General features: G+C 45.2%; 3 protein-coding genes across 6 annotated transcripts in view; all 3 read right to left on the reverse strand.

Moving 5' to 3' along the window:
* Positions 1–6074: 6074 nt before the first annotated feature.
* On the reverse strand, positions 6075–9022 carry LOC133131586 (leucine-rich repeat-containing protein 10B). Its single transcript, XM_061246959.1, has one exon. It carries the CDS (start codon positions 7962–7964, stop codon positions 6675–6677), a length of 1290 nt encoding a protein of 429 aa, XP_061102943.1. The 5' UTR covers positions 7965–9022; the 3' UTR covers positions 6075–6674.
* A 2569-nt stretch (positions 9023–11591) lies between these two features.
* polr2l (RNA polymerase II, I and III subunit L) lies at positions 11592–13254 on the reverse strand. The gene is made up of 3 exons (XM_061246852.1): positions 12961–13254; positions 12487–12623; positions 11592–11895 (listed from the first exon to the last, which is right to left on the reverse strand). The coding sequence occupies exons 2-3, from the start codon at positions 12579–12581 to the stop codon at positions 11787–11789; spliced, it is 204 nt and encodes a 67-aa protein (XP_061102836.1). The 5' UTR covers positions 12582–12623; positions 12961–13254; the 3' UTR covers positions 11592–11786.
* A 1682-nt stretch (positions 13255–14936) lies between these two features.
* LOC133131479 (epidermal growth factor receptor kinase substrate 8-like protein 2) overlaps positions 14937–27567 on the reverse strand; it is a 49531-nt gene continuing 36900 nt past the window's right edge. For all 4 annotated transcript variants that reach the window (XM_061246854.1, XM_061246853.1, XM_061246857.1 and 1 more), the window contains 6 exons: positions 25770–25878; positions 23032–23163; positions 21992–22079; positions 19975–20158; positions 18160–18292; positions 14937–16621 (listed from right to left, as the gene is read on the reverse strand). In XM_061246854.1, the coding sequence (XP_061102838.1) occupies positions 16544–16621; positions 18160–18292; positions 19975–20158; positions 21992–22079; positions 23032–23163; positions 25770–25878 (724 nt within the window). In that variant the 3' untranslated portion in view covers positions 14937–16543. The remainder of the gene's footprint in view (positions 16622–18159; positions 18293–19974; positions 20159–21991; positions 22080–23031; positions 23164–25769; positions 25879–27567) is intronic.

A 27567-nucleotide genomic window follows, 5' to 3' on the forward strand; every position in this document is an offset into this window, starting at 1 on the left:
TCACAAAGCAGTCCCAATATTTAGTTAATTATTTGAGATATTAAGTGACTGTAAATTGTACTTGAATGAAAAATGTATTTGTATTCATATAGCGTGTGAACTATGCATGTGGATAAAGGCGCGCATGGCTCTGCGTAGTGCAGTCGGTAAAGAAACAAAGGGTTCTCTGTTTTATTTTGACAAGCATTTGATATGTTATATTTTGTGCTCTGTTTTTGCAGTTACTCCAAAATGACATTTTTGGGGAAAGTTGAGTGGATTTGAGTAGATAAGCAAATCAATAACAGCGCAGTATATCACCTATCAAAACACCAATGCAGAATTGTTACTGACGTCATAAAGAATAAAGGTCCCATTGTTCACCTAAAGTTGTGTTATACACTACTATTAAAAAGTTTGGAATCGCTGAAAAATGTATGAATGTTTTTTTAAAATAAATTGATACTTTTATTCACCAAGGTAGCATTCATTTGATACCCTGATGTAGGATTTGATACCCGGCTATGCCAGATTGACCAGCTTGAGCTGGTCAAGCTGGTCATAGCAGTATTTATGGTCAACTTGCATGTCCAAGCTGGTCATAAAGCTGGTCTAGCTGGGCTTGATCTGGTCAACCAGCTACCAGCTGTTTCAAAACCTAGACAAATTACTAATGCTGTTTGAAATTGTTTTTGGGGTTTTTGTTTTTTTTACATATAATTGCAAAGACCATTTTCAGCAGCCGTTACTCCAAAGTTCTGACAACACACCGCTCGACCTCAGCCTTAAGTAATCATGCAAATCATGTGAATGTGCTAATTTGGTACTAGAGAAAGCTCTCCCATTAAATTAAGTGCAGCTGAAAACAATTGTGCTGTTTAATGAAACATCTTTCTTTCCATTGCTACGCTATCTATTACAGTTTTATTTCGGTTTATAAAATGGCAACAGTTGTGTCGCCAGTTTTCTCTTGAAACTCATCAGCCAATAGTTGTTTTGAGAGATTAATGAGACTGAAACTATCATACAAAGGTGTGCACATCGTAACATTATAGGCATTAACATTATTCTCATAGAGTTTTTTAAAACCTTTGAACGGTAGTGTATACCAACAGGACTGCATTGTTACAACATTGCAGCAATGTTGCGAGAATGTTGTTCGTAAGATAATCTTGAATTTGTGTTTCTTTCACAGGAACACTGAGGGGGTAGTGCCATCACAAGTGAGAGTGCTCTTAATCCATTAAAGCAATTAAAATGCGACATTTGCAATGAACCTACCCAACAGCGCATCTGTGGTATACGGTGGGATTTTGTCACAGTGCCTGCCCGTTAGCGCGTGCCATGTCTGCGATCGAACGCGTGTATGTCCCAGAGCGTGCATGTTCGTCCGCGTTTGTGCTCCGTGTTCACATGTCTGTACACAACTGTCTGGAGACCGTTGCCATGACAAGGGCCGTCTGTTTCCATGGTAATGGAACAAGCCATCTAACAAAGATATGCAAGTGGTAGAGTGGAAGTGTTGAGTCATAATCGTTTTTGCACTTTTAGCAGTGAGCTGAGAAGGGAGATAAAATATGGACGATTACATAAGGAAATGAGCATTTATATGCGGAAGTATGGACATCCCTACCACAGAAGGTTGAGCAACTCCAGACCATACCAGTAGCTGTACGCTAATGCATGCGACCGCAAAGTGGTAATAATTCATTTCTGTATTGTTGTTTTTCGGCCTGGGGCAAACCACACTTTTAAAACTGTAAGCGGAGAGCATGTGGTGGAGTCACGACGAGGAGCCGATCGTGCAGCCGAACGGAGGCTGATTCTGTCGGACCCGTGGAATTATTCAGCCGCTCTTCTAACGTGGCGACATGATTCACAGAGAAGAAATGAAACCACTGATGATGCACAATGAGATACAGGTTCCTGTGGAAGCCTGCTCCCCATCAAAATCAAAGCCTACCAGCATTAACTCTTAGCTGGCAGGAACTGGCTCTGTGAAGGGCCCAGCCTTGCAGGAGTTTTGCTTGATGAAACAAGCCAAGTGGGCTGTAACACACACACACATACACAGATACACACACACATGCATGCACGCACACACGCACACACGCACATGCGCAGACACACACATACATACACACGTACACACACACAGATACACACATTCAGAGTAACAGCCACCTACGTATAAACTATAGTACACATAGGGCCGGTTTCAGTTTGCAGTTCACAAACATGGATAGAGCATAAGCAGATGCAGAACAACAAACCTGATATTCACTCTTTTGTGAGCATTCTGGTGTTGGAGAATATACCCTTGGGACAAAAATAGAGATGAATACCTAATTAACATAATAATTACAGCAGTAAAACAATTGGAAACCGGATAAGAGACAACAAACTTTTAACAAGCTTCTGAATAGAATCTGTCAGTATAATACAGAACACGGGAAATAATTTAAAAAAAGAAGAACCACTTTAATATACAGTATTTATCTGAATAAAGACTTGGTAGGTGGGGAGAGTAAAAAAAGCAATCTGCAGGAATTGTGTATTATACCTTGTCTTGTTTTATGTATCATTGTATGTAATGAAAATAGATGGCAGTTTATGTACATGGATCAAAAACTTGTATGAATGCATGCATAAAACGGTGTAACATCCTCTGGTGACCTGACAGAAAAAAAAGTTTTGTTTTTTTAACATAGTACAAATGTCTTGAAAGGCATAAGCATTTTGAAGTGGAAATATTTTCAAAAAGGCTAATTATTTTTTTATTAAATGTCCATAATTGTGTTGGTCTCAGCATAGTAGAATATATGGTCCTCTGTGTTAAGACTAGAGACTCGTATGCTGGAGAGTACAGAAATTAATTGCCAGGTCATAGGTGGATATGGAAGCTGTCTGACCTAAATTGAATACCTGAATGGATGGGTGCACTGATCCTGTAAATTAGACTGTTGACTGTAATATAGTACGTGTGACCTGAGATCCCACAAGCAGCCTCTATAGTATGAGAGATATAACAAACCAGAACAGAGCCAATGTTTTTGTGTGAGCCCTTTCGGTGTATAATAGCAGTGTTATCTGCAAAATATACTGTATAAGTTATGAAACTGACACAATATACAACCTTCTAAACCTTTTTTTTTTATATAGGGTACATTTAATGGTCAATTCCTTATGATGATCAACCTATATTTTCTCAGACCACTTGCAACATGTTGCCATGACGTAAATGTAACATATTCAAGGTTCTCAGCCAGCGTCTACTGTCAAACTGAAATGATCTGGAATAAAGTAGATTGTTTTCATGGACATTTCAGAGTGCTAAATGCATCTGCGCTTACTGCATTTCTCTTCCCTGCCCTTCCAGTTTCCGGAAGATTCCCCACATAAATGTGGGTGACTGCTTTTGCGTGGGGAGCCACAGGGTGGGGGGATGTGGTTGTTTAAAAGGGGCACAGGTGGCCACGTCCGGGCCGAACGGTCTGGGGAAGCAGGCCATTAGCATTCACGCCGCGCGGCGCAAGTTTACCAACCGCAATCCCAGCACTTTCCCAGGCAGAGAGGCTAGCGTGGCACGGGCCCAAATGAAATGAATTAAGACATGGGCCTGCCAATATTTCTTCCCTCCGCAACACAAATCTAAAGTGCTGCAGATCGGCGCATTTGGCTTCTCAGTCATGACTCGAAATTTATCGCGCGCTGTTTCCTCAGCAGTATTCGCCCCGCTCGACTTGCCTCCTCCTCCCGAAAGCCGGTTTCTCACATTAGCGCGACAATGTCTGTCTCTGAAACTTTAGTGGGCCATAATGCACCGGCTTGGCACGTCGGCCGTCCCAGAGATCTTATAAAAAATAAAAAATAAACTGAAAGGGGCAAGGGAATAAATTCAGTGCCGTAAGGGTGCGTGTGCCCCATCTGCCCGGGCCCGAAACGCGGTTATCTGCTGTGAGTCATGCCCCCTCCGTTCACTCCACTGCCGCTGATATTTCCAGCCCAGGCCGCTCGGTGGTCCCTGTCCCCCCGAACACTCCCGAGCGCACAGGTCCAGGGACCCGCTTCCCGGCCCGTCCGAACGCTCCGTGAGCGGTACCGCACCGCGCGTAGCCAGCGGTCAGACCCAGAACCGGAGGGCTCGCGGCTCGGCAGTTCATGAATATTCAGAGACAGCTGCCCTCCTCAGAACTGTGGGTACAGAGATGCGGGGACGTAGCGGTTCTCGCTAATGCCAGCAGCGCTCGGTTGGATATCGAACGGCGCTCGTCTCTGGAGCAACCGTCTTCGGCAGTCGGAGGGGAGAAGCATTGCCCCTGGAGGCAGGGAGAAGCGGTGGCATCGTGTTATTTCTCCATAAATATTTCAGGGCCAGGATAAATATTTCACTGTTTCAAAGGAAGGTTGTGAAGAAGACGCCCCGGCACACTTTAGGTTTGTTGTCTCGAGGGGCTGAAAGCTGGGAGAGAGGGAAGAACAGTCCAGAGAGGAAAGGCAGAGAATGGCTGATGAGAAGAACAGGGGGACCCTGGTGTAAAATCCAGCTACCGCCAGCTTGAAATTGCCAGCTACCAGCTGTTTCAAAACATAGCTTGAGCTGGTCAAACCATGTTAAGTAAGGAGCTGGTCTGAGCTGGTCAACCAGCTACAAGCTGTTTCAAAACATAGCTTGAGCTGGTCAAACCATGTTGAGTATGGAGGTGGTCTGAGCTGGTCAACCAGCTACCAGCTGTTTCAAAACCTAGCTTGAGCTGTTTTTTTTTTCAGCAGGTGAGAAAATCGCATGTGCTGGACAGGGTTGCCAAAAAAAGCAGGATAAAGCAGAAAATGTGGTGTTGAGAGGATGAGTGGACGGAGGTCAGAGAAAGAAAAGAAGGTACACAATGAGGTGATCGCAAGGGAGGTCAGACAGCATTGCAAACTGACCTTTGCCCTTCCATATCCCCAATACACAATGCCAGTGTCATCACCCTCTCTCCGTCTCTCTCTCTTTCTCTCTCTCTCTCTGTCGCACTGTTCCTGTTTCTTGGTAACATTCCATCTTTTGTTTAGGACCATCCCCTCTGCTTGTCTTGCCCATTTAAGGAGAACTACCCCCTCTGCATCTCTTCAAGTTCCCTCCCTGGTCAGCTACTGTGTAAATCTATGAATCACCCCACCCCGCATCCACTTAATTCACCATAAACATGGCCACCCTGTCAACGTAAATGATATTACTCAGCACTTTCACCAATCAACCAGACTGCATGTATTCTAGAGTTAAAAAACGAAAAAAAAAAACAAAGATTGATACCATAGAAGGGATGTACTAATAATCAAGGGACAATAGATTACATTTAACTTGGTCGCTAATTCTGGGAGAGCCAAGTGGTTGTGCCTTATCCCTGTGAAATCAAATAAATAAATACATTGGCTCATTGTAATTTATCTTACAAACCAAGATGCAAATAGATAAACATAGCTATAATTACTTAGATTAGCTAATTACATGACAATAGGAAACTATATTTTATTTTTGAAAAACATGATTTATGATTCCATATTCCATTCCTTATCGGTGGGGATAGCATGTCATGCTATACAACTAGCTGGTAATGGTATGGTCTTGTTCAGAAACATTGTAAGGTCAAAGGTCAAAGCTTCACAATCCCTGGATTGTTCTTGCTGGTTTTACTTTTGAAATTTCATCTCCGTGCACTGAGCTGCTAAAACACTTAGTTCCCTGGCTCCAAATCAGTCATAATGGCGGGAGCAATACTAGTTCCAATACCTCTGCGACAGTAGGAGAACAGTGTAGTGACTCATGCTTTGGAAAGTAAAAGAATGAATTGTGGATTCCTAAACCAGGTAGGAAACTGATGTATCCTTGAGCAGGGTACTTAGCTATAATGGCTCTAGAACAAATCCAGCTGTATAAAAGGATTACTAAAATGTGTGGGATGCAAGCCCTTAAGCACTGAGTCATCCTGCATAAAGGCATTGACTGAAGAACCAAATAATGTAAATAAATTGAACGAGATAAAAACCTACAGCAACCGCAACAGGCCTCCCCTGTCCCGACGGAACCACGAATCACCACGGCAGACTTCTGGTCAACTCAGTAATTATTTAATGAGAGGAGATCCGGTTACCTGTACACATATCACATCAACAGGCCGTATCGCGTCACGGCTGAACCGCGCCGCGGACTGACATCGCGGTCGTATCCCTGTCACGCAACAACGCGGTCGACGTCGCTAGGGTTCGTGTTACACCTCGTCCCGTTTTCCATCGCCTTCCTCACCTCTGAGGGAGACCAGCGCTCCGCTGGGCTCTTTCAAGGTTTTCCGCCCATCCCAAAAGTGCACAGGATGCTCATCCTAACAAAAGATTAAAGATCATACAGCACACAGTGGTAAGACCCTCATATGACTTAATAAAACTTTCCAGTCTTTCAAACTGTCCACTTGACCCTCTGGAAGGGGCTGTTGCCATTTCCCTGAAATTTGGCGCGCCTCGCTGTAGCCATGTTCGTCGGGGAAGCTTTTACCAAGGTCAGGAAGGAAGCAAAACTACCATTCCCCTTGAAGGTTACGCTCTGACATAATTCCGCCGGTTTGATGTTAAAAAGGTTTGCAAAACCTCCCCCGCCGCCCTCCATAAATTTTAAAGAGTGCAATTAACGAGAGATCCAGCAGAGGACAATTTAAACGTCATGCCCCTCTTCCCTGCCTTTCTCGGTCGTCAAACTCCTCCCCTTCCTCCTCATACTCGTAGTCCATCTCCGCCCTGTCGTACACCAGCTCCGTTCCCTCCTGGTCGAACCCCTCCCCCTCGCACACCAGCTCCTCCCGCTCGTACCCGACGCCCTCCTCGTCGTACTCCAGCTCCACCTCGTCGTACTCCACCAGGGTTCTGTCGCACTCCACCCCTTCCCCCTTGCCCTGCGACTCCTGCGACTCCTCCTCCTCCTCCTCTTCTTCTTCTGCTTCCGGGTCGTCGGCCAAACCGTCCGCCATCTCCCCGGGGACCCCGTTGGGCGGCTGGCTGGGCACGGAGCCGCTGTTCTTCAGGATGCCATGGATGATGGGCCCGTCAGCGCCTCCTCTTCCTCCTCCTCCTCCTCCTCCTCCCGCCGTGGCCCCGGCCGCCTCCTCCTCCGCCTCCTTCTCGGCGGCCCGCCGCCGTGCCTCCTTCTTCTGGGCGCGCGCCTCCAGGGCCTCCTCCGCCCCCTCGCCCACCAGGAGCACCTCCTCGCCCACCTTGGGCGGGCCCTTGACCGGGTTGTGGTCGTAGGAGAGGAGGCGCAGCGCGGGCAGGTGGGTCAGGCTGGGGAACTGGGAGATCTGGTTGCGGTCCAGGTCCAGGATCTCCAGGCCCTCCATGCGCAGCAGCACGCGGGGGAACTCGCGGAAGCGGTTCCCGTAGAGCCACAGGCCCCTCAGCGCCTCCATGCGCCACAGGTCGGCCGGGAGGCTCCGCAGCCGGTTGTCCCCCAGCTGCAGGGAGCGCAGGTGGGGCAGGTCGTAGAGCTGGCGAGGGAAGCGCTGGAAGTAGTTGCTCTCCACCCACAGGCAGCGCAGGCTCTGCAGGTTGCGCAGCTCGGGCGGGAGCTCCATCAGCCGGTTGCTGCCCAGGTAGAGGCGCGTGAGGTTGGCCAGCTGCAGCACGGCCGGCGGGACGTCCTCCACCTTGTTGAAGTCCAGGGCCAGGATGCGCAGGCCCTGCAGCTGGGCCAGGGCGTCCGGGAGGCCCCGCAGCCGGTTGCCGCAGAGGTACAGCTTCTGCAGGTGCTCCAGGCCGCAGACGCGCGCGGGCAGCCGCCGGAACTTGCGGTAGCTGAGGTCCAGCACCGGGTCGCCGCTGTCGAGCAGCTCGTCCACACCCAGCGGCAGCTCCTCTTCCTCCTCCTCCTCTTCCTCCTTCTTCTTCTTCTCGCCTGCCGCGCCCCCGTCCTCTTCCTCCTCTTCCTCCTCGCCCTCTTTTCTAGATGAGTTGCCCATGCCAGGCCCCGCCGGCCACAGCTCGCGGGGTGCGGTCAGCGAGCGGGCGGGCGGTCGGACAGACCGGCCCTGGCTCTGGCTGTGCGGCGCTGGTGGAGGAACCCTGGTGGAGAGCTGGCAGGGAGGGGGGGCATGGTGGTCCTGGCGTGCCAACGGCCAGCGCACTCATAGGCTTGTGGAGCCAATCGCATGCACACAGAACCAGAGGACCAACCACAGAGTCTACGTCCGAAGGGATTATTTCCCCTTCTCGTTATTCTCCTTCACCCTCTGTTTTCCTAACTTGATCTATCCTTTCATCACCAATTCTCTTCTCAGACCATGGCATATGAAGTTAAACAATAATAAACAGCAATTACAAAATTATGATCATAATAATTATAACAAAATATTCCGTCTAATCAGCGCCGCAGGAATCCTCGTATGTCCTAAGCAACGTCCTAACGGCAGTGTAGGACGGAGGTTCTCCTGTTGTGCCGGTAGCTGCAATTCGAACTTGACAGGGCACGGGGCTTTCAGAATTGCTTTGAAATCAGGGCTCACCTGTATATTTGTATTACCTTGTGATGCGGTCCGTACGTCTCGGTTGTATTCCTTTAGATTATTATTTTTTTGCTCAGATTTTGTACTCATTTCATTATATTTTAAATAATGTTACTTTAGTTTCCCCACTGGTAGATGTTGTCCTTCGTGCCGATCTGTGTACCCTGGTCGTCCACCTAAAATATAACGGGGTTGTCGCGTGTTACACAGCGCTGTGTTTGGGTAGCCTATCCTTCTTTCCACGCAGGTCGGGCTGCTATGCCCGGCATCCAGTGAACAGTCCACCACTGTGACCTGGCCGGCGGCAAAGTGAAACAGTTCACGAAAGTCCACTGATGGCAGATAATCGCAGCACCATTGTTCGGCTTCATTCGAAAGATACCATCCTTGTCAACTCATTTTCAGAACTTTCCGAGCGAGATCCGTTTTCAATATATAAAAGAGAGACATATTGTACAAAAAGAACGGACCGCTTGCTGTACTCTCCCCTTGTCGCTCTCCCCCCTCTCGCTCGCTTTCTCTCGACCTCTCTCAGTTTGGGTTTGCGTAAAACGTTGCCTAGGACCGTCTCTCTCCCCCTAGCAACCGAAGCAGGGAAATAGAAGTCAGCTGGATCACATGGCAGAGGGAGAGGAGAGCAGAGAAGAGGTGGAAAGAAGGTAAACGAGTCGATGGGGAAATTAAAGTAAAATATGCGATACATTCACTATGCTAATAATGATTGCGCAATCTGGATACATTCACTTGATGTGTTCATTCGGAACGTAATTAAAAAAATGTCACGAAAAAAAAATTGTCGAAAAGAAGGATACATAACAGACGGCAGTTGTTGATGAAAATACTACAATTGAAACCCATTTTGATTTATTTGCAATTCAGCGGAAATCTAACTCTTAGGATAACTCGTATTGACACCCATCCAGTTTAGCAACTAATTTCACATAGACTGTTGAATATCTGTCAATGTTCACCAAAACCCCTACATATGACGTATCTGCTCCACACTAGATACTCTTCTGTCAAACTATCGATGCGATATTATGCTGTGCTGCTAACGAATGTAATTGAGTCATGTATCACTGCATTGAAACATTGCAATTGTGTATACTTCACTGTCAAGGTCACTCTGTTCCACTTCCTGTTACTGTGCTGTGGGCCTACAGCATTTAGCTATTCTATGGCATCTTCACAGTAACCTAAACAAGGAAAATAGCATGGTATCTCATGATGGCCGTCACCAATTGGACCAAATCCAAATACACCAGCACAGATATACATACAATCACACCTTTCCCCGTTACCATTGCTAGTTGCGCTCTAATTCTGCTCAGGTTCATATGCATTTGTGTGAAGTGGATCAATATCTACAGTGAAAGACTTTTAGATATAGGACCTATTTGGTGGAAAAAAAAAGGACACACATGCATGAAGCTTGTGCCGTTGTGCTGCGCATATGCAGACAAGGAGCCAACCCAAATTTGGGAAGGTTTCCAGTGTTCCAGGAAGCAAGGAACACGCCGGCCGAGCTGACGTGGAAACCCGCCGTGTCTAACGGATTGAGAGGTTTTCAAAAGCACCCAGCCCTCAGAAGCAAATATAGAACAACCGAGGAGGAGGGTGGGCAGGAGCCCGGGTTCAGAGGTCACACCCCGGTCACAAAATCAAGTCAGCTTCACCGACGCCGGATAAATTGGACCGTGGCACGCAACCAGTGACAGCGATACGCCCGTCACATGGCAAAGGCAGAGGGTGACTCATGTCCCCCACGTCAAGGCAGGCTGTGCACAGCTGGTGCGGAACAGAGCGTAGGTGCATCTTCTCCGCAGACGCAGAGCCCCCTGGATTATTACCCTTACTGCACATGCTCAGAAGCCGCTCTGGAGGCGATCACCTTCCAGGGAATTCATTTGTGGCGCTACATTTTGGTCGCTTATGCTACATGCGTTCGGATCAGAACTCGGTCCCGCAAAGCAGCAGGCTTCAAAAAATAGACCCTCGTAGAAAGACCTTGCCGTGGTCGCAGTTGCCATTGAGATTATGTCTAGAGACGTACATGAACAGATGGTTGAAAGGCACAGGTGAAAAGGAAAATTCATTAACAAATAGACTCCCAACTCCTACAGCTCTGATGACAGAAAAGCACTTTTCTAACATGGGTCAGCCTGTAGCCTAGTGGCCCTGGTGTAGCCACAATAAGATCCATACAGCGACTGGGCCCTTGAGCAAGGCCATTAAACCCACATTGCTCCAGGGGGGATTCTTCCCTACTTAGTCTAATCAACTGTAAGTCGCTTTTGTTAAGAGTCAGCTAAATATCTGTAATGTAACATCACAACCCTGCTCTCGAGTCAACTTCAAACCAAAGAGAGGCCCATCTGTAATGCAGGGGTGCACAACTCGGTTCATGGAGGGCCGTTCCGTGTGCTGGTTTTTGTTTCAACCAGTAACAAATTTTAGTTTTCGGACAGCTCTATAGATTACACGGGATCACAGTGAAATCTTTAGGATACACCTGCAGTCTGTGACTGTAGCTGGTGTGACAAGATATTGTACGTTTGAGCTAATTAAATATTTAAGAGCCGAAAAATCCTCAAGAACTTGAAATGGTTCAGCCCTTGCTGTGCACCCCTGCCGTCTAATTCTACCATTGGAAATCATTAATAGTCATCATGGGAGCATAATGTTGACATTCTAAACTTACAAAAATATGCCGTGCAGTAAACATCATAATTGGAGTCCTATTTATTGGAAGAAATATAGGGCAAACAAGTAAGGATAGTCAAACTAGAAAAGATAAAGTAGGAAAATAAGGATTAATGTACCTTATCAAATACAGACAATACATTCACTTAAGTCGTCCGCTCCATTTTGGGTCAGCAGGCCAATCAAATAAAGGTGTATAAAAAAAGCATCACCCAATGAAAGTTGACCATGAGCCATTGAGGAGATAGAAAGGAAAACTGGTTCCTGAGAATAAGACTCAAATAACAAAATAAGTTATACATAATTTTTTTTTTTTTTTTTTAAATTAGTTAAAATTCTTATAGTACCTTCCATAATAAATCACACCAAAAGAAAAACAAATGAAAGAAAATTCACTCATTTATTCAGAAAAACAACCATAGAAAAATAACTTAAACAGTAAGCATAGAGTGTGAATATCCATCAGTAAAGGTGTTCCCAGTCTGTAAGTGTCAGTCTGTGAAAGTATCAGTTGGTATGCATGAGTGTGTCAAGTGTGCTCAAAGAGTGCAAGTGTCTGTAGATTCCAGATGGCCCTCATTTCTCCAGAGGAGCGTAGTTCAGCAGTTTTTCAATGAGATCCACGTGAGCCAACAGCATCCTACGACAGCAGTACCTCTTCAACCCGAGAGCATCTAGTGCATCCCTACCAAAGAAACGATACATTAGTCATGCAGCCATCATTACTTGGGAGGGTTAAGAATAAACAGAGCAGTTTTATGACCAACAGAAGAAACAGTGAAATGAAAAGCAATATTCCAGTGAGGAAAAATATAGGCAATGATGATAACTTTAAATATCCTGCATAGCAAACATAACATAACTACTATGGAGTACATTTAATTTTAAGAGCACTACTAAACCCGGTGCTCTCCAATTAAGAGAGGCTTGTATAACGTTATATGCAGTTGACGTTACAGGGGGTTACGTCAACGGGTTACGTTATAGAAGACATTGAACATTGCTTTTAACCTTTTTAATGGCACCCTTACACAGAGAGATTATCGTATACATGCAGTTAACATCAAAAGAGAAACGACAAGCCTTAACTTGGAAATGACAAGATATTAGCTAACATAGGAACTGCGAGCCAGCCTGCTAACTGCTAAGTACGCAACAACATCAGGAGTTAGCCTAGCTCTTACTGAGGGCTAACTCGATAGCTATATTATTTAGACGGGTTCTTAGCAATAGATAATATTATTAAGCTAATGCTAGCACAACAAGGCGTTCTCACCCTTCTGTGTACTCTGCTTGCAGCAGGCCAAGATAAGCCTCCCATTTGTTTCCTACGATCTTCCCGCACGTGAAGCACCGAACTGGGATGATCATGATTGCGGCGTGCCGCTAACTCAAAAGGTTTATTTTGAATTTCTGTGGAGGGATGAAGCCAGGACTGAATAATGTAGAGTGGGATTTGACAAAACAAACTTCGACAACGGTAATTATACAAAGTATAATTTAAAGTAACGTTATAATTAAACGCAGAAAGAAGTCTGCATTAAAGCATGCACGTTTTAGCTACAGAAAATACACAAATAACTAGCTAACGCTAACAGAGATAATTGTAGTTTTTTCCCCCGAAGAATGATTCTCATTTTAATACAACGTATTAACATATGTATATATATTTACTGTTAAACTGACAAAATGATGTAATTAAACGGCTAAAACTCATAAAGTTAAACATAAAAACGATCAACACACTTACCAGTCCTTTCCGCACCAACTACTGCTTGTACAATTGGTTTGTACCATTTTAGGTATAAGGTGACTACCACGATGTAGAAAAGCAAAGGTCGAATAGATTTTAAAAAAAGTTTTTATTAAGTGACTGCTATATTTGTAGGTTTTATAACATTAAAAAACGATGTTAATGTATTTTTGCTTTTATAATTTGGACACTTTTTGAAACTCACTAAGACGTTACCCCTGTCTTCTCTACTTTTGGAACGTTCACCGCTACGGTGTCCCATTTAGGTCTTTTGCGTTGGATAATGCCCTGAACATCAGATTTGTCTCTGACCCAGTTAAATAGTAAGTGCCGTCATCCGAATGTGTTCAATGATAATGCCCCCATTTCTCTCCCACAAAATGGGTGGCATTTTCCCCACATCACGTGATCGTGTGCTATTGCGTACGAAACCAAGCAATGAAGCAAAGGATGACGTTTGATAACCTGTCAGCATCATTTCCACTTATCCACACTTATTTATTGTCTGTTGTCCTTTGCTGTGAGCCCTTAAGCCAGTGATTCACGTTGTGAGACTCACATTGTGTCAAGAAATCATACCATATTACATCTGAAATATACTGAAAAATGCTGTGTTAAAACATGATACATTCACACATACCAGGGAGATCAATTACTATCGCATACTGAGAAATGTGACATTTCAAAATCCCGAAGGACATTCTCTACACAGAATTGTCATCTGGCAAGAGGCCAACTGGCCGCCCACAGCTACGATATGAGGATGTCTGCAAGTAAGACCTCAAGTCCTTCAACATCGACCCTGACACCTGGGAAGATGCCGCTCAGGGCCGTCTTCAGTGGCAACAGACACTCCGCAGTGGGCTGCTGACGCATGAAACCACCGGGGCTCAACACCGTGAAGCAAAGGGAACAAAGAGGAAGAAACGACAACAGGACACCGCCACGCCATCGACATCATCAGGTCCGGCCAACACCTGTAAGATCTGCGGATTGATCTCCAAAGCCACAGCAGACGCTGCGCTCAAACCTAACTCTCAGGAACAAGAAATCTAAGGTCTTCCGAGACCGTGATGCCAATGGATATATATTTTTTTTCCCACTGAATGTGTAGCTCACACTGAATCAGGATATGAGCCCGATGAAGGTCTACATCGTGGATCATTAAATCACGGTCCTCCAGGGCCAAGAACTGCTGGGTTTCCACCCTGCCTTTACCTGGAAGTCAGGTGTTAAGACAGTCTGGCCAATCAGGAGCACTAACTGCTAATTTTCACTCATTACATGGGCGAAAAGAAAACCTGAGATTTGGATTTGAGGGCCAGATTTGATGAACCATGTGCTGTGTGCTCTGTGATAGTAACTCTCTAACAAAATGAGCCCTATTTAAAGGTACAAAGCTAATTTTGGACTTCTAACGGTCCAGCAAACACCCTCAAACCACAACACTGTTTAGCCCTCCCCCTTCTCTGTGAACGCACTGACATGGAAACGCCATTAGCTGTGGCAATTAGAACCCATTTTCAACCAATGAGCTTGAATTATTGTACAGCTACACAATGTTTGTCGGTCTATCAACTGTATATTTTCAAACCCGAATTTAAGGACTATAAACAAAGGCAGAGGGTGAGTCAACATGTCAGTGAGCCTTTGATAGGAAGGGATTTACAATGGTCTTGTAACAATGTTTTAACACAAAAATCTTTACCTATTGTACCTTTAAGTGCTCTATGGTTGTAATTTGACCTGACTGCACTGCTCATTGTTTATTGCCCCCAACTTTTACAGCGATGCTCGAGCTTGTCCACACCGTTTCACTGCAGTGCCATTGCAATGCACTGTTATTACTGATTCGTGTCTAACTCTTGCTGCTGCCGGCCTTCACATTTTGATAGTGCTTGTGGCAATCTCAAAATACAAGGACGTACGCACAGATTCACACGACACAGGTAAGCATGCAACAACACTTTCAACCCAGTATGCATTTATTAAGATTTCTTTAGCTGCATCTATGACAACAAAATAAACAAATATGTTACTTGATTCAATGCGTCTTTAAATGATGCTTGGTCCTGACATGCGACGAAATCTCAAGAATTAGAACCTTTACGACAAACCAAAACCTTTTAGAACATTCATTTCCGTTGCGTAGCACAAACGCGCTGCGGTGTCTCCTGGTTGTTTTAGACGACCGCAGGGCATCACAGAAAGAACAGCGGCACACTGAGCTCTCGTCGGCTGCCCTGTCCTGATGACCCTTTACCTCCCGTCTCGTTCCCCCCGCATTCTCCGGCCGCGTTTCGGCATGGCGTCTGTTTCGTGATCTCAGGCAGACAGCACAGAAATGGCTGAACACCCGGCTCATTTTTACACAGAAGAAGCAGACAGCAAATCGTGACCTTGGAATGAAAAGGTTCTATCTGTGTACTGACTGGTTTTGAGTTATTGAGCTTCAAAGATACCAATGTGAATGGGGCTCCATACTTTCAAACAGTATTTTTTTGTAAATTCCTTTTTGTCAAAAATGTCAGTTAGAACCATATCATCCTAAGGTCTGGAAATGTGAAATGAAATGGTGTGATTTGCTCAAGCCTATTTTCTCAATTCCATTGTAATAGAGGCAGAGGACAGGCGTTGCAATCAATGGTTCCCATGGACCGGAGCTTGTATCTGCTTGCAGAAAGCAAGGCAAATGCGACCAACCCACCGTGTATAATGTTAGATTCTTATACCCTGGCACAGCCATGGAAATGTAAAAAGTGGCATTTCTTGAGCAAAACGTCATAAAATGGAACAGACCATATCTATTCCAGTAAACAGAAAAAAAAAATTTGAATAGTTTTCCACATTTAAAAAAAGGTTTTCTGTAAAAATGCCAAAGCTGAATTTCTTTTTTTAGAAAACAGCTGTTTTGCTCTTTTTGCTCTTTCTATATTTTTCCGCATGTCCATTTGCATTGATTTACGATATTGATGTTGACATGTCTACTGCACTGAAATATTGCAGGTTTCCATAAGCAGATACATGATTGAAATGTGATTACACTGATAGTAGAGCATTCTCATCTAAGACTTAACAATAATCTTACGTTTATGGTGAAGTCAGTCACTTAATAAACATATTCTGCAATATTTACAGGCTTATCTTTGAAGACTTGTACAAAAAAAGACAAAATCAAATAGTGTTCATGATATTCCACTGAAACGCTCGATGAAACTGGAAACGCATGGGTGCATTCAAACAGAAACACGCATAGAAACAACGTGCTCTCTTCATGGGCCATCCACACAGTTAACCGCTAAGATCTTTTCAAATAACAGATTACAAAAAATAAAGAATATGGACTGAAATGAGAAATATACATTCAGTAAAAAAACAAAATTAAAAAATAAATATGCAATTAACAAACATAATATATCCATTGTTATAGTTTGTGGAATCCTGCAGTGGGTTGCAGTGAACGGGGTCACAGGAATATTGAGTGAAGGGATATTCAGGTGGAGGGGGATGTCCGCGGATTGAAAGAGTGAACTGATGATGTCATTGTGATGCGATGTCAGCCCAGTGTTAGGGAGCGCGCTCAGTTGTGGGAGGAGGACTCAACCTTTTCCTGACGTCTCTTCATTATCTCCTGGAGCTCTGAGTCACCACGACTTTTCTGTAAGGGAATTTGAACAGACGATTGTATAATGTGCACGCTAACGTAAGTGGTAAATGGTTGGAATTTATATAGCGCCTTTATCCAAAGCGCTGTGCAATTGATGCTTCTCTATTCACCCATTCACACACCGACAGCGATTGGCTGCCATGCAAGGCACCAACCAGCTCATCAGGAGCACTTAGGGGTTAGGTGTCTTGCTCAGGGACATTTTGACACACCCAGGGGGGGAATCGAACTGGCAACCCTCCGACTGCTCCTGAGTGCCACATTCTCAACAAAACCCGACACAATCAGCACAGTAAAAACAAACATATGGGTGAGTCCTTTATAGATAATGCATATGTATGGAACGTGGCGTGTTGTGAGCCATCGCACTGGTGGAGTGGCGTTTTCATCATGGATTTTCACAGTCCTTTGGTCATTCTGCAGCTTGGTCAAGGAGAGCCCCTGCTCAGGGTGGTTCAGTCTGCTCAGGGTGGTTCAGTCGAGACCAAACAGCGCATTCACATTTTGGTGCAGCTCGTTGCAATTTTCTGGCCAGACTAGTAGGCCAGTTGCATTATTTGCCACCGGCCTGCTCAACCTAGGTCTAACGCGCAAGTCGTAGACCACTCTACGGCATACTGCTCATTTCTGGGCTATCGTGTGGACTATGTCAGCAGCTCTTCTTTTTACGCAGTTTGATCTGATGGGGGCACACTGTTGCACACAAGCTACAGCATCCGTAGCTGAACCCCCATCTCTGTGTCTACTGAAAACGTGGCCCTAACCCATCCTCCACACTGCACTGTGTGCTGTGTGTGTGTCTGACAGGCCATACTACATGTGAGTGCTGTGTGTGTGTCTGAGGCCGTACTACATGCGAGTGCTGTGTGTGTGTGTCTGACAGGCTGTACTAAGTATGAGTGCTGTGTGTGTGTCTGAGGCCGTACTACATGTGAGTGCTGTGTGTGTGTGTCTGACAGGCTGTACTAAGTATGAGTGCTGTGTGTGTGTCTGAGGCCGTACTACATGTGAGTGCTGTGTGTGTGTGTCTGAGGCCGTACTACATGTGAGTGCTGTGTGTGTGTCTGAGGCCGTACTACATGTGAGTGCTGTGTGTGTGTCTGAGGCCGTACTACATGTGAGTGCTGTGTGTGTGTGTGAGTGCTATGTGTGCAACACACCTCGAGCTGGGCCTTCTGCACGGTGATCTGGCTGTAGACGCAGGTGCACTGAGGCTGTGTGTGTGAGTGCTGGAGGTGTGTGTGACAGGCTGTGTGTGTGTGTGTGTGTGTGTGTGTGTGTGACACACCTCAAGCTGGGCCTTCTGCACGGTGATCTGGTGCACTAAGGCTGTGTGTGTGAGTGCTGGAGGTGTGTGTGACAGGCTGTACGTGTGAGTGCTGTGTGTGTGTGTGTGTGCTGTGTGTGTGAGTGAGTGTTGTACGTGTGAGTGCTGTGTGTGTGTGTGTGTGTGTGTGTGTGCTGTGTGTGTGAGTGAGTGCTGTACGTGTGAGTGCTGTGTGTGTGAGTGCTGTGTGTGGGTAACACACCTCAAGCTGGGCTTTCTGCACGGTGATCTGGCTGTAGACACGGGCGCCCTCTTCCCCACACACCGCCTTCAGCTCCTCCTTGTTGAGGGAGAAGAGCTGAGCCCCGGTCAGGATGCCCAGGCAGTCCACCGCACTGAGAGAGAGAGAGAGAGGAGGGCAAGAGAGGTGTACAGAGACAGAGAGAGAGAGAGAGAGAGAGAGAGGAGGGTGAGAGAGGTGTACAGAGAGAGAGAGAGAGGAGGGTGAGAGAAATGTAGAAAGAGAGATTTAAAAACACATTTCCCACAAACTGTATAACTTTGAAAACAAAACCAACTGACAACAAAAAAGAAACAAACCCCAGAGAGAGAGAGAGAGAGAGAGAGAGAGAGAGCGAGGTAATGGTGGGGGAAGTTATTGAGTTTAGCGAGTTATTAAGTTTAAGGGGGCAATAGCTTTTTCACAGGGGTGATATCGGTGTTTCATAATTTTTTGAATGTGTTGTAGGTTGTCTCAGGTTTTCGTGGTCTAATATTACATTTTGTCTTAACCTGAAACCATTCAGTGAGACAAATATGCAATTATAGAGGAAATCAGGAAGAGGGCAAATTAGGTGGGGTGATATGGATGTTATATTTTTTTGTTTTTTCCTCAAATAAATGAAATAGTAATGTAAAAAATTTGTTTTGTATTTACTCAGGTTCCATTTGTCTAATATAACATTTTTTCTGAAGATCTGAAACCATTCATTGTGACAAATATGCACTAATAGAGGAAATCAGCTGAAATGTCACACTTTACAATGAATGCCTCTCATTCCCCCATTCACACATACAATCACACACCAATGGCTGCCATGCCATGCACCGACCAGCATTGTCATTTAGGGGTTAGGTGTCTTACTCAGGGACACTTCAACACACCCAGAGCGGCGGGATCGTACCGGCAACCCTCCGACTGCCAGACGACTGCTCTTACCTCCTGAGCCAATGAGACGACTGCTCTTACTGCCTGAGCTAATGAGACGACTGCTCTTACCTCCTGAGCCAATGAGACGACTGCTCTTACTGCCTGAGCTAATGAGACGACTGCTCTTACTGCCTGAGCTAATGAGACGACTGCTCTTACTGCCTGAGCTAATGAGACGACTGCTCTTACTGCCTGAGCTAATGTCGCTCCTGTGTGTTCGCCAACACTCGCACATTCACACGAAAGAGTGTTCGCTCACACTGCAGCCTGGCGTCCATACAGAAACACACTGACACACTGACTCACTCACACGCTCACACACACACTCACACACTGACACACACTGACACACACACACACTGACACACACATACTGACACACACACACACACACACACACACACTGACACACACACACACACACACACTCACACACACACACACTCACACACTCACACACACACACTGACACACACACGCTCACACACACACACTCACACACTGACACACTGACACACACACACACTCACACACGCACACGCACGCTCACACACACACACACTGACACACACACACACACACACACACTCACACACTCACACACACACTGACACACACACACTCACACACTCACACACACGCACTGACACACACACACACGCTCACACACACACTCACACACTGACACACTCACACACACACACACTCACACACACACACTCACACACTGACACACACACACAGACGCTCACACACACACTCACACACTCACACACACACACACACACACACACACTCACACACTCACACACTGACGCACACACACTCACACGCACGCTCACACGCCATGCCCGGGGGAAGCCTCACGGTTTGCTGAAGCCCTTGGCGTTGAGCCACGTGGAGACCTGCTGCGGGGCGGAGTCGAAGCTGAGCGGGACGGTGGTGGAGCTCTGCCGCTCCACCCGAAAGTTTCTGGCGGGAGCCAGGCCTTTGTTCGTGGTGATCATATGCAGCAGCTCGTCATTAACCTCATCCATCTGAGGAGTCCGTGCTGGGGGAGAGGGGCACAGAGCATTATCCCTCCATAACACACAGCCATTAGTCCTGAATAGTCATTCCTTTACATTGTAGTTTTAATAGTTATTGCGGTTTATTACCATTATTAACACAGGTCGCCCGTCCCCCCCATTATTACTCTGGGTCGAAGGACATTTACATTATTACGACTCATAGAGCATATATTTGTATATATCTGCTACTGTTAAGAGTGAGAGAAAGTGGGATTCAAATGTATAGTCTGTTTAAGGCTACCTGCAATTCAATCAAAGCAAAACTAAGCCTTCCATATTATTTCAGCCATAGATCTTAATAAGGTTTGTTTTACTCACTATATTGATACAGTGATACCTCCTGCCACCAAACATGTTCATGGTGTGTATGGCCAAATGTTCAATTTTGGTCTCATCTGACTCCCTTCCAATCATACTGTAAGTCCAATGACATTTGGCATTGTCCAAAATCCAGAAGAGGAATGCACACAACCAGAGCACCACATAGCTACAGTGGAGGTGGCCACTGATGTTTTGGGGATGTTATGCTGCTAGTGGTCCAGGGACACAATTTAAGACCAATTTCTTAATGAATTCAACAAATTACCAGGACATTTTGGCAGGAAAAATCTAGTTGTTCCTGCTAGGAAGATGAGACATGGTCCTATAGTGGATTTTCCAGCAAGACAACGACTCCAATTGTTAAGTAAAAACAACAACCATGTTCTGCAATGGCCATCTCAGTCTCCAGATCTAAATCCCACGAAAAACCTGTGGTCTAAACTGAAGAGGGGGATTCTGAAAAGTCATGTTTGATGAATGGTTGCAGAAAGTATTAATCCAGTGGTGTTAATAAATGTGAAGCCTGTTTCTTTAGCAAATGTTTTTTTATTTGAAACATGTAAGACTTTGGTTGATTCCACTGAATCAATAATAAAACACAACACAACACAACATAAATAAAGTTGATGTCAAAAACAGTATTATTTGTTAGTTTCATGTATTTTTGGAGCCAATAATTCTAGAGCCCACTCTACTCACTTGTATCATCCCTAAATAGGGTTTACAGTTTAATTATCTATATTATTATTCATTGCAATGCATATTAATACATACTATTCATTAGTATGCTTTACCAGCCAGTGAAGTGTGTTGAATTTGAAGCTGACAGTGTGTGTGTGAGAGAGAGAGAGAGCTTCACTTATTGTGTCAATAATGAGTGTCACATTCAGTTTGCTACCTCTGCATTACCTGTCAGCGCATTAGTACAGCTTTATAGCAGGTACATTACCATCACTTTATCGCTGTACTAAATTTAGCCATTGAGCGGGGTTGAAAAACTGAATTCCAGAAGAGCTGGTGTTAATATCGATTTTATTCTCCCATCTAATTTCCCCTGACTGATTGGGCCCTTTGGATAATTACTTGGATTTAGACTGGTACATTTCCAGAAATACGCTGTGCCTAAGCATTTGCGTACAGGTCATACGTGTAGACAGAAGGTTGTAATGTATCTCTCGGTCGTGAATCCACTGAACTGAGAAATTAACAGCACTACTTAAGGAATTAAAAGCAGAGGTTGGTGCCAAGAGTACCGCAGACACTGGCTTTCAAGACGGGAGAGATCAATATGAAGAATGGACAGGCAACTGGGCACAGTGAATAGTAAAGAAATTGTCTGACAAAAAACTATATATGGTCTAATCATTGTGGAATAAAAAACCCCATGAATATGTCATTAATCTACAGTATAAAACTGGAGGGCTTGTTTTTTCTTTTTTAGACCTTAAGAGCTGACAGAATGAATCAGCACTTTGGAGCGACACTGTACTCACACTCTTTGTCCCTGGGAGACCTCAGCGCTTCAAAGCTGTCGCCCCTCCCGATGGGGCTGGCGGCGTTGGCTGTTCTGTAGGGCTGGGGCTGGGGACACACAGAGGGAGGCATTGCCGTACGCGGCATGTAGAGGAGGGAGAGGAGGGGGAGGAGGGAGAGGAGGGGGAGGCCAGTTTCTTATGCCATGCTGCACCCACATCATGGCCTTGATACTGTTTTTTCATGACTGGAATCGTAATGTAATGAGCTGTCGGCGTAAGTAGGTGGTGGTGCCCTTGCATAAGTGTGTGTGTGTGTGCGTGTGGTGTGTATGTGTGTGTGTGTGGTGTGTGTGTGTGCCTGTGAGTGTGTGTGAGTGTGTGTGTATGTCTGTGTGTTTATGTAAATTGTAGCAAGTAATTTTCTATTTGTATGACTGTGGGTGTGTGTGTGTGTGTGTGTGAGTATGTAGTATATGAGCATGTGTGTTTATGGTGTGGATGTGTATTGTGTGTGTGTGTGAGTATGTAGTATATGAGCATGTGCTAATGGCTACCTGGCTGTACATGGGTATGTGTATGAGTATGGTGTGTGTGTATACAGTGCACAATAATTTGTTTATGGGTACCTGGCTGTACATTTGGATGTGCATATGTGGTTTATTGGTACCCGGCTATGTATGCGTATGTGTGTGAGCATGTAGCTTATGAGTGTTTAAGGGTACCGTGTTTATGTGAATGCACTGTGTTAGCATGTGTGTTCACCAGTACCTGACTGTGTATGCATATGTGTGTGAGTAAGTAGTTTATGAGTGTTTAAGGTTAGCATGTTTATGTGAATGCACTGTGTTAGCATGTGTGTTCACCAGTACCTCACTGTGTATGCATATGTGTTTGAGTATGAAGCTTATGAGTGTTTAAGGGTACCGTGTTTATGTGAATGCACTGTGTTAGCATGTGTGTTCACCAGTACCTGACTGTGTATGCATATGTGTTTGAGTATGTAGTTTATGAGTGTTTAAGGGTACCGTGTTTATGTGAACGCACTGTGTTAGCAGTACCTGGGTGTAGCCGTACTCAGGGGGGCCGTGGGCCTCCTCCAGCGTCACCACGTCCAGGATGTTGTAGGGCACGTAGCCCGCCTGCCCACTGCGGTTGCGCAGTTTCCACCACTGTTTGTCGTCCTCGAGCACCTGCAGGGGGCAGCGTGGGCACAGGCTGAGAGATGCACACGACGACACTCTGGCCCCCATGTCCGCTCACCAACACATCAACACACTGCAGCATCTCACCAACACATCAACAGACTGCAGCATCTCATCAACACATCAACAGACTGCAGCATCTCACCAACACAACAGACTGCAGCATCTCACCAACACAACAGACTGCAGCATCTCACCAACACATCAACAGACTGCAGCATCTCACCAACACATCAACAGACTGCAGCATCTCACAACACAGCGACAGACTGCAGCATCTCATCAACATGTCAACAGACTGCAGCATCTCACCAACACAACAGACTGCATCATCTCACCAACACATCAACAGACTGTAGCATCTCACCAACACAACAACAGACTGTAGCATCTCACCAACACATCAACACACTGCAGCATCTCACCAACACATCAACAGACTGCAGCATCTCATCAACACATCAACAGACTGCAGCATCTCACCAACACATCAACAGACTGCAGCATCTCACCAACACAACAGACTGCAGCATCTCACCAACACATCAACAGACTGCAGCATCTCATCAACACATCAACAGACTGCAGCATCTCATCAACACAACAACAGACTGCAGCATCTCACCAACACAATAGACTGCATCATCTCATCAACACAACAGACTGCAGCATCTCATCAACACAACAGACTGCAGCATCTCACCAATACATCAACAGACTGCAGCATCTCACCAACACATCAACAGACTGCAGCATCTCACAACACAGCGACAGACTGCAGCATCTCATCAACATGTCAACAGACTGCAGCATCTCACCAACTCAACAGACTGCAGCATCTCACCAACACAACAGACTGCAGCATCTCACCAACACATCAACAGACTGCAGCATCTCACCAACACATCAACAGACTGCAGCATCTCACCAACACATCAACAGACTGCAGCATCTCACAACACAGCGACAGACTGCAGCATCTCATCAACATGTCAACAGACTGCAGCATCTCACCAACACAACAGACTGCAGCATCTCACCAACACAACAGACTGCAGCATCTCATCAACACAACAGACTGCAGCATCTCATCAACACAACAGACTGCAGCATCTCACCAATACATCAACAGACTGCAGCATCTCACCAACACATCAACAGACTGCAGCATCTCACCAACACATCAACAGACTGCATCATCTCATCAACACAACAGACTGCAGCATCTCACCAATACATCAACAGACTGCAGCATCTCACCAACACATCAACAGACTGCAGCATCTCACAACACAGCGACAGACTGCAGCATCTCATCAACATGTCAACAGACTGCATCATCTCATCAACACATCAACAGACTGCAGCAACTTGGCTCCTCCCCCCTCCCCCCCAAAAAAATATAAAAAATAAACATTTGGACCCACCCTGTGTTAGATGTTTTGTTTTGTGTGCGTGTTAGATGTTTTTCTTATTATTATAAAAAAATGTTGTTTGTTTGTTTTGTTACTTATCCATGTAATTCATTTTAATTTTTGGCTATTTATTATTATGTTTGTTTTTCTTTTCTTTTTTTTTGATGATGTCCAGCTGCCTGCTCCAGTGTTTGGCCTGTTTTTGCACTTTTTCATAAATTTTGTATAGAAATAAAAATAAAGTTAAGGCCCCTGAAGAGGGGAGGTGGTGGTGGGCCAAAAAAACAAAAAAAACTCAGCAACAGACACGGCCCACAGCAAACACAAACAAGAATGACACATGCAGAAGCTTTCATTACCCACGTCAGTGCACCGAACCCCGTAATTATCAGACCCGGGTCAGATACGTAATTGTTTTGGATTTTAATACTTTTCTGTGCTCGACTGATCTTGCCTGGTGCAATTGAGTCAAGCAAAAGGACCAGAAGGTGGTGTCAATTGGTGTGTGTAGTTCACACTTGCATACACAACTTATACAATGCATAACTCATTCCACTACACTCAGTGAGCACTTTTAGACTTATTTTTCAGACTGATTGGTCTTCTCCTGCTGCAGCTTATCATCTTAGAGGTTTGATGCGTTGTGTGTTCAGAGATGCTCTTCTGCATACCACTGTTGTAATGCGTGGTTATTTGCATTACTATCACCTTCCTCTCAGCTTCGACCAGTCTAGCCCTTCTCCTCTGACCTCTCTCATTAACAACACATTTTTTCCACTGAACTGCTGCTCACTGGATGTTTTTTGTTTTTTGCACCATTCTCAGCAAACTCTAGAGACTAGTGTGCATGAAAATCCCAGGGGTTTCTGAGATACTGAGATGTCTGACACCAACAATCATTCCAAGGTCAAAGTCACTTAAATCACATGTTTTCCCCATTCTGACATTTGGTCTGAAAAACAGCTGACCCTCTTGACCACATATGCGTGCTTTTATGCATTTAGTTGCTGCCACACGATTGACCGATTAAATATTTGCATCAACAAGCTGGTGTACAGGTCTACCTAACAAAGTGGTCACTGAGTGTATGTGATTTGCTGAGTCAGATGATGAGTTTGCACTCTGAGGCTCATACACCGGGAGGGAGGCGCGTGAATGAGACACACGCTCCGCTCGTACCTCCAGCACCTCGTCCTGCAGCACCGACAGCTCGTTGGCGTTGCGGGCCACGAAACGGTAGCGGATCTTGGCGTATTTTCGTGATGGGGGCACCGCCACGTCATAGGTCCTGCACAGAGGCGAAAGGGCGTCAGGCGTAAGACATCACAGCTAACTGCCATACAGCAATCCCATAATGCAGTGGTTCCCAAACCTCTCCTCGAGTGCCCAGTCAGTGCAGGTATGTGTTCTTTCTCAAGCACACCTCATGCAACTGAAAAAGGGCTTGATTAGTTAATAATAATAATAATAATAATAATAATAATGATAATACATTTTATTTGTGAAGTGCTTAAACCACCGTGCTGCTGCCAGATATGCAGTAGATACTACAAGAATTGTACCTGAACATTTGCAGGTGTTTTAGATACTAAAACCAGGAAGAGGAAGTTGATGCATGTGGGCCTTTAAGTGCAATGTTCCCTTAGGGAGAGTGCAGCTAGAACTTTCCATTATTGCCACATTAAAGTGAGGCCCCAAAAGGTGCATTGGTAATTGTTTATGGCTTATTGTCAGCCCAGCTGGCAGCGTGTATAGCACATGACACTAGGAAACAGCTGGGGGCGGTTTAATAGAGTAATGGAATATGTGGAGGAGAATCGGCTGAAATCTGCCACCCAGCATGCAGTCCGTCAGACAATAGCAGAAACGAACAAGAGTCAAAGGGTGAGAGGATGCCAAATTAACTCAGTAACATACTCAACGAGCAGTACTTACAATAACAATTTCACAAAGAGGCCTGGAGCACTAATACCCTGCCAAGTTTTGTTTATTATCTGTCAGCCAAACATTTCAAATATGCGCGCACAAAAAAAAAAAAGACTTCTTAATCACTAATGTTGTTTCTTTTTCTTTTGCTTTGCTTATAACTTCAAAACTACCTGGCACAGCTTGAGGTACGAGCCCATAATGGCATATAGATGGTAAAAACATTCTGCCCGTGTGACGATAAAAGCAATAAAGCCATTTTTTTTATTCTCAACAATCAACATTCTGGCAGGCTGTTGGCAGGGCCAATTGCTGATTTGCCCTGTTTAACCATAAGCTGAGGAGGTTTATCACCGCGGAAGAGCATGTGCACGATACAGTGCAGTCTGTGAGTATTTGGACAGTCACATATTTTTTATTGTTTTCACTCTTTACTCCAACAAACAAACAGTTGAAATACAAATTTGGGGTTTTTACATCAATATTGCATGAAACCCTTTTTATGCATATTTCCCCCAATTCAATATGGATGTAATGCTGAGTCTGCACTTTAAACACATAGTGACAGTTATTTCAACTGTTTCTTTGCTGGAGTACAGAGCAAAAACAACAACAACAAAAAATCTGTCACTGTCTAAATACTTACGGACTGCACTGTATAAGATCGCCAATATGCACCAATATTCACCCATTCATACACACACTCACACACCAACGGAGATTGGCTGCCATGCAAGGCACCAACCAGCTTGTGAGGAGCATTTTGGGGTTGGGTGTCTTGCTCAGGGACACTTCGACACAGCCCGGGCGGGGGATCAAACCGGCAACCCTCCGACTGGCAGACGACTGCTCTTACTGCCTGAGCCATGTCACCCCATCCTGTATTAAGCTTGGTCTAGATTAGAACACCCCAAGGATACTGCGATGCATTTGGTAACCTAATATGTACCTCATGATCAAACATATGTATTACATATGTATCACTGACTAGAGCTGCATCACGTTGCACTTTGTAACTTCTGTTTGGAAAAGTGCTTGATAAATAAAGATC

The sequence above is a fragment of the Conger conger genome, chromosome 6 (genome assembly GCF_963514075.1).
Source record: "Conger conger chromosome 6, fConCon1.1, whole genome shotgun sequence".
In the NCBI taxonomy this organism is placed as follows: Eukaryota; Metazoa; Chordata; class Actinopteri; order Anguilliformes; family Congridae; genus Conger; species Conger conger.